Raw genomic sequence first — 8,010 nt, 5'->3', positions numbered from 1 at the left:
CCTCCACTTAATATATACTGACTGTCCACACTCTGTGGTGGAAACTGAAAGATTGGAGGATACAGAAGCATAGAAAATGGTTACAGATAATAGAGACAGTATGGGAAGTGGGTGAGAGACAGGGAACTATCTAAGGAAAGGGATTAAGAAGAAAAATAGAGAGGCAAGACATTTATAGGACAGAAAAATAGATAATTTTTTTTTTTTGGAGAGGTTTGTGCCATAGGGTACATGTGCTCACCAAAGAGAGACACAGAGAGAGGGAAAGTGAGAAATTACCCCCCCGCCCCAGGAGAGATGGCATTCCCTTTTCTTCCATTCTCCTCCTGGGATTTTTGGACATGCACACACATGTACCCAGTATGATTTTCAAACCACTGGATCCGTGATTTGAACCACAGTCAGCCAGGTAGGAGGCCAGCGCCTTTACCACCACACCACCTGCTGACCTCAACTCTATGTGTTTTTCGAGTCACTGGGGTCAGGATTCAAACTTCGGATGGCTAGAGAAAATCCGGGTATTTTATCATTAGGCTACAGGACTGGCTATAGATTAACTTTGCATATCATTAAGATATGGGACAGATGGTATTGGATATGCTACTACATATTTACAAAGCATTGTGGCTGACACAAGCACACCACAGGAAAAGAGGCACGGATCACTTAGGTGCTGGGAGAAGTAGTACCCAGGTGTGGATTCTCCTCAGGGCCTTGGGCAAATTATTTTACTTGTACCTCATTTCCTTGCCTATAAAAGTGACAGTAGCTTCTCAATTTGTATCATTTGAAGAGATGAAAACTACCTATGGGAGTTGTTAAGCAATAACTGTATAAGCTGGTTATAATCGTCTTTAGGTATAAATCGTTTTATAGGTATAAATATTGGACCGTCAGGAAAGTCACAGTGCACTTTTGCATAGAAAAACTGAAATATATGTCATGATTTTCCTGACAACCCAATAAAAGATACAGTTTATGTTCTATTGTTCTATTTTAGTTCATAAATAAAAGTGTATCATAATTTCCATCTTCCATGTATATATGTTTAAGCATGTAAATCTAACCGTTCATGTGTTCCTGTTGACTTTTGGCATGTTAGAGCATCATTTGGCTGATAAACTAGCAAAGAAACTAACAAAGGCAGGTATTTCTCAGCATCGGCTGTAATCTAGCTGTCCTTTGCAGCGGAAAGATACCAAGTCCCTGGAACAGGTCAGAGCTACACATTAGCGGCTGATGTTGGGATACTGAGTAGGAACATCAAAATAGTTGGTGAAGATTATCCAGGCTGGTCCGAGGAATCTTTTGGTGCACGTATCCTGGTTGGCTCATTCACTGAAAATACGATGACATTTAAAGGTTTGTACTAATTCAGTTTATTTTTCTAAATGGAATGTAACGTAATCTCTTCTATTTTCAGTTAATTCATAAATAATTCTCACTTTTTAATAATATTACATGGAAAAATAAAGCTTTAAGAGAGTTGGTATAGCCCTGGCTTTTCTATCCAACTAATTTCCCTAGCATAATTGGCTATTTATCTTATCTTCATAGACCATAAAAATGATCAATTAACAGTGATCTGAGTAACAGCAAGACCAGCCTTTCACCCAAACAGAAATCATTTTGTAACAAGTACCACAGATCATCTGTTGTTTTTGTTTTAAGGAAAATTTTCAAATATACACCGAAAATATCAAAAACAGAGAAAAAAAAATATAATGAATCCCAATATACCTATCACCAGCTTCAACTTTGCTCACTCATTTAAGCTATACCCTCATCATCTCTTCTTTTAATGTAATAAAATAATTTTAAAATGTAAATACTTTCCTAAATATGTGAAAATAAATTCTCCATTATTAAAAATATTTTCTAAAATTCAAAGAAGGAAAATTTCAGTATTGTACTGGGTTGCCGGAAAAGTCATGCCCCATTTTTGTATAGAGAAATGTAGAAAAATATGTCATGACTTCTCTGACAGCACAATACATGGACTATTTTATACTAGCACTAAAACAACAAAGAGATACCACTTCTAGCCTTCAAAGTTGCCAAATTGTTTTGAAAGAATAATAACTAGTGTTGATAAAAAACACAGTTTATACTCCTCCCCATTCTTTTCATGATCCAGGATTGTACTGAAGTAATCATATATTATATCATCTGTAAGTATTTCCGCATGCAACTCTAGAAGACATTTTAGAAACCATCGACCATTAATGGTTCCTTTTCATCAAATGATAGTTTAAATATCCCCTAGTTCATACATTCTCTTTCTTTCATACTCACTCTATTCAAATCAGGATCCAAGGACCAGCAGTTGGCGTAATGGCTATGTCACTGGACTCCCATGTAGTCAACCACAGTTCGAATTCCGGACCCAGTGGCTTAAATTCATGCCGGGTGTGTATGCGTGCATGCCCAAGATCCCAAGAGGAGAATGGAGGAGAAGGGATTGTGGCCTGGCCATCCCTTCTGGGGGGCGATTTCTCGCTTTCTATCTCTCTGTCTCTCTCTCTGTCTTTCCGGCGAGCACACGCGCCCTATAGTGAAAACCTCTCCAAAAAAAAAGAAAAAAAAAAAATCAGGATCCAAATAAGATCCATATTTCAACTGGTAATAAATCTTAACTATTTTTGATTGATTTCTATTTCCTTGAAATTTATTTATAAAAGAGGCTGGATTATGTGTCCTACAGAGTTTCCAACAATCTGTAATTTAGAGATTACACCTCTAGCATTTAATTTTTCCCTGTCCCCCCTGTATTTCCTACACATAGGAGTTTAAAGACTTGCTCAGACTCAGGCTCAATTTTTAGGCAAGTACTCTGTCACTTATATCTACTGGTTATAACCTGCCAAGAGAAGTTTATCTGATGATGATGATGATGGATGGTAATGATTACAGGCTTTATGATGAGCGTAACTACATATTATCTCATTTAGTCCTTGTAATTCTATGGCATGCATTTACCTCTCTTTGAAAGATGAAGAAATAGATCATTAAAGGGGTTGAAGTTATTTTGATCTTGGATCCCTTCATGTCTCACTTCAAATTCTATGATGGACTCTGGTCTCATGACAACCTTTCTTTGCTCCTGTAAGTTGTGATGTGAGTAAAGAAAAGAATCTATGGCTGTTACAAACTTAGAGAACCTGTGGTAGCCACTTTTTCCTCTGTCTGTATCTTGTTATTCTTATGTTCTCCACCATGTATTTAATCTCTGATTCATAGATTTTAAAGGCAGGCTTTTCTCTTCTAGTACAGAGTAACTCTTTTCTGGGGCCAGCACATGGTGTTGTGGTTAAGGGCACTGTACTCCCACATGGTCAACCTTGGTTTGAGTCCCAGACCTGGTGGCTTGCTTTCTCACTTTCCCTTTCTTTCTCTCTCTCACTCTGTCCCTCTCTGGTCAAATTAAAATAAAAAAGGTTAAAAAAATTCTTAGAAAAAAAAGAAAAACAAGGTAACTCTTTTCCAACGCATCCTATTTGATGTTAGTTTTTGAATCAAGAATTATCTGCTGCTATTATTTCCCACCCATGAATTTCTGTGCCTGGATTTCCTTATCTAGAAGACAGGAATAATAACTCATAGAATGTTTTATGAGAATTAAACCACATATTGCCTGTTAAACATTTAGCACAGCATTTGGGACAAAGGAATCTCTCATGGATTTTTATTGCTGTTATTACTAATCTATAAAACCATCGCTTGTCATCTCAGTAGTACTTAGAACAAACTGACCAGGAGATAATTGGTAATACATGTTCTGAAAGAGATCATGAAAAATAATGCCCTTAAATCTCTCTCCATATAACATTCAAAAAATGTTTCAATTTTGTATCTCATGGGTCATGCACTTTTTTAAGAGAGATTTTTTCTATAGGGCACATGCACTCGCCAGAGAGAGACAGAGAGACAGAAAGCGAGAAAATCACCCCCAAGGGGGGGATGGCCACGCCGCAATCCCTTCTCCTCCATTCTCCTCTCGGAATCTTGGGCACGCACGCACACGCGCCTGGCGTGAGTTTTAAGCCACCGGGTCCAGGACGCGAACCGCCGTCGACTACGTAGGAGTCCAGCGACAGCCATTACGCTAACTGCTGGTCCCCTCTTTTGGGATTTTGGACATGCATGTACATGCACCTGGCATGACTTCGAAGCCACCGGGTCCAGGACTCAAACTGCGGTCGACTACATGGGAGTCCAGCGACATAACCATTATGCCATCTGCTGGTCCCAGGTCTTGTATTCCTAATGAAACAATGTCATCCCCACCAGGGTGAAAATCGATTCTTGGGGAACAAAAAATTCTAAATATTACAGTGGTTTGTGGTCCTCTGAAGGACCACTATATATTTAAAGATTCATGGGGAAAGGATACTATATTTATTTATCTATCTATCTATCTATCTATCTATCTATCTATCTATCTATTTATTTATTTATTTATTTATTTATTTATTTATTTATTTATGGGAGAGTTTTTTGCTATGGGGCGCATGCACTAGCCAGAAAGACAGAGAGAGACAGAGAGACAGAAAGCAAGAAATCACCCCCCCCCCGGGGGGATGGCCACGCCACAGTCCCTTCTCCATTCTCCTCTCCGGATCTTGGGTACGCATGCACACGCGCCCAGCATGAGTTTAAACCACCCTGTACGGGACTCAAACCACGGTCGACTACTTGGGAGTCCAGCAACATTGCCATTACGCCAACTGCTGGTCCCTGGGAAAGGATACTACTATGAGAAAAAAATGCCTAAAAAGTCTTCTTAGAGGGGGAGGGTAATAAAAAAAAAAATGCTGAGAACTACTGCCTTTGCTGGATTAAAGGAGCAAAGAAAAACTAATGAGGTTTTCATGATAATTTAAACAACTTTGTTTAATTTTTAGAAATGTCTTTCTGTATCTGTGTTACAGAAAATGTTTTTCAATCCTCTTTCTCCTAGGAAGTGCAAGAATAAGTAATGTGGAGTTTTATCACAGTGGTCAAGAGGGTTACAGGGATAGCACAGATCCAAGATATGCTGTAACATTTCTTAACCTTGGACAGGTTTGTGCTTTATTTTTAATTTCTGCAAATAGTAAAAATGTGCAAAACACTTTTATTTTTAAAACTTAACAAAATAGCCACATCTGAGAATAGCTAAAGTTATATTCTAGGAAAACTTTCTTAGATTATGTTTACCGTTACATGCTTAGGGTCATAGAAGCATTTGATTTAATTCATTTAAGCTTAAACCACTGAAAACAAATGCTGAAGGAACTGAAGATCTTTAATGGTGGTTCACATGTCTATTTTGGAATTATCAAAATCATTTTTGCCAAAATGTTTCTATTGAAATGATTAATACTTAAATTTTTGAGATGAAAAGTATTTTTATATATCTATGTGTCAAAAGTGGGGAAATAAATACTCTGAGGGAGCTGGTGATTAAGGAAAAATGGGAGAGAGCATATTTCTTAGTAGAAATAAAAATAACCTGTAGATTTAAAGTTGAAATCCCTAATCTATTCACTGACTTACAGACATTTGAGTTGCCACTTCTCCCTGAGGTATTATTATTATTGTAATTTAAAGAAAAGATGCATATTCATTGTATAGCCAACTATTAAAAATAATTTTAGCACCTAAGCATTTAATAAATGTTAAAAGAAACATAAATGCATAGAAAATCCCATGAGAATTTTTTTTAATCTGTACTTAAAGCAAGCACATTTTTTGCTTTACTTAATCATAAATTCAAGACATGGAAATTTCATGGGATTAAAAGACCTTTTGAGAACTCATCTGTTCTAAGGAAAGTAAATTGAGTATTGATTAAGTTCGTTTACTAAAAATCATCTACTTCAAATTTTTTTCTCTAATTTTATTTTTAAAATGATGACTGAATCCCAATATTTTATAGATTCGAGAAAATGGCTCATCATACCTTCGAGGCTGTGCTTTTCACCATGGCTTCTCCCCAGCAGTTGGTGTGTTTGGGACAGATGGATTGGACATAGATAATAACATCATTTACTTTACAGTGGGGGAAGGTAATATAATCCTTTTTTGGCCTCAATAACATGTCCTTCTAAGGCAATCTCACTGTGAATTCTAGAGCCGTGTGTCCCATGGATATTTCTATAAGGAAGGAAATGGTTTATATCTGTGCTAATATAGTAATTTCTTGTATTATTATTATTGTTATTTATATATTCAATTTCTATAAATCATGTAGATTGTAAAGAGACTTTATCCAGCATGATTTACTCCTCAGTCCAGCCCAGTTGAGAATACTATATACTTCCTTATCAATAGATAATAAACCATATTTGTGTCCCACAAATGTCTTACCTCTCTACTTTTTTCCCTAAATTTCCTTTCCTATGCTCTTCCCCTCCCACATTTTCATTCCACTTTGTCTCTAGTGTGCATAACAATTTTTAATGCTCTTATGTCTTCCAGTCTTTTGGTCTCTACCTACAATACGGACAGTCGGTATATGTTAAGTGGAGATATACAATGTCTCTCTTTCATAGTCCTACTTGCTTCACTGAACAACATATCTTCCATATTTGTTCACTTTCTATCAAATTCCTAAGCCCTGTTTGGCTATTGAGCACCTGAATTTGGCTACTGTGACTGAGGAATTTAAAATTTTAATTTTAGTTGATGTAATTGTACTTAATTTACATTTAAATACCCAAATGAGGCTATGGCTATGAAATTGGACCATAAGATCCTCAAATTTGTAAGAATTACTAGTTTATGATATGTGGATTATCTAATCACTAATTATTTAAATTATTATGACTTTAAAAATATTCCTCACAGATCAGCCACAAAGATGATCACAAATAAAGATTATTATTTTATAAAACACTGTATATAATTTTCGGTATGTTTCATTTCTTTTATATCAGTATAAAGTATAATAGAAATATATCTAATATATATAAAAGTCATATGCGTGTTTGTTAAAATTGAATGTGAAACCTGTGAACATACATTCCAGGAGAAGAATGGAGGAGAAGGAACTGTGGCATGGCCACCCCTCTGGGAGATGACTTCTCACTTTCCTTCTCACCAACTCTTTCAGCAAGCACACTGCCCTATGGCAAAAATCTTAAAAAAAAAAAAAAAAAAAGGTAGCATTCATTATCAAAAAGTTCAGAAGACTCACTCTAAAATCTAATAGGATAATTTATTAGAGTCAAACTAGAAAAATATTTTTGTGGAAAAATGAAAGCTATTACCCCTAGTGTTCATTACAAACAGACATACTATATTTATTTTGGGATATTTCCTTTCTTCTATTTTATTTTACAGGTATAAGAATATGGGGGGATGCCAACAGAGTCCGAGGAAATTTGATTGCACTTTCGGTTTGGCCAGGAACCTATCAGAACAGAAAAGATTTAAGTTCAACTCTCTGGCATGCAGCTATTGAGGTAGTGAGAACAAATGTATAATTATATAAAATTATAATTTAGATTAGATTAGATTAGATTATCAAAAAATAATGATGCACTTTTGCATAGAAAAACATTAAAAAATGTCATGACTTTTCTGATTACCTAATAACATCTGCGAAATGATGAATCTCAAAATGTTATTGAAAGCTGTTTCTACCTTAGAGAGAGATGATGAGCTAACTCAAGGAGTGAACTTTTAAAAAGATTTGTGAGCTCTGTAGCCATTGGTTTATTTTTTCAGTTGATGCCCATTGGTTTAAATACTTCTATTGTTTTTTCCTTCTCCATCACTATTTATCACTTTCAAGTTCCACAAAATTGACTGAGTGCCCTGCATGTTATTACTTAACTCTACATTTAGTTTTCTTCCGCCTATGAAAAATTAAAATATTAGCCTGTACAATCTCTAAAATCTCTTTCTCGTCTAAAATCATTATGATTCTATATGTGAGGTTATTTATACTTACCTGAAATTACTAATTGAATGCTTCTTATTTCCCATGAAATTTCTTCCTTTATACTAATGTCTGTTTAGATG

The 8,010-nt window shown here is 35.7% G+C and overlaps 1 protein-coding gene across 1 annotated transcript in view; it reads left to right on the top strand.

Moving 5' to 3' along the window:
- The window catches only part of LOC102478698 (fibrocystin-L), a gene marked incomplete at its 5' end in the record, with an annotated part of 91,619 nt that overhangs the window by 37,628 nt on the left and 45,981 nt on the right, over window positions 1-8,010 (top strand). The window contains 4 exons of the mRNA XM_006161701.1: window positions 1,189-1,362; window positions 4,961-5,064; window positions 5,921-6,050; window positions 7,327-7,448. Of these exons, the coding sequence (XP_006161763.1) occupies window positions 1,189-1,362; window positions 4,961-5,064; window positions 5,921-6,050; window positions 7,327-7,448 (530 nt within the window). The remainder of the gene's footprint in view (window positions 1-1,188; window positions 1,363-4,960; window positions 5,065-5,920; window positions 6,051-7,326; window positions 7,449-8,010) is intronic.

Source organism: Tupaia chinensis, unplaced genomic scaffold (assembly GCF_000334495.1).
Source record: "Tupaia chinensis unplaced genomic scaffold, TupChi_1.0 Scaffold138854_1, whole genome shotgun sequence".
In the NCBI taxonomy this organism is placed as follows: domain Eukaryota; kingdom Metazoa; phylum Chordata; class Mammalia; order Scandentia; family Tupaiidae; genus Tupaia; species Tupaia belangeri.
The sequence above is the reverse complement of the archived record's forward strand: the minus strand, read 5'-3'. Positions and strand labels throughout refer to the sequence as shown.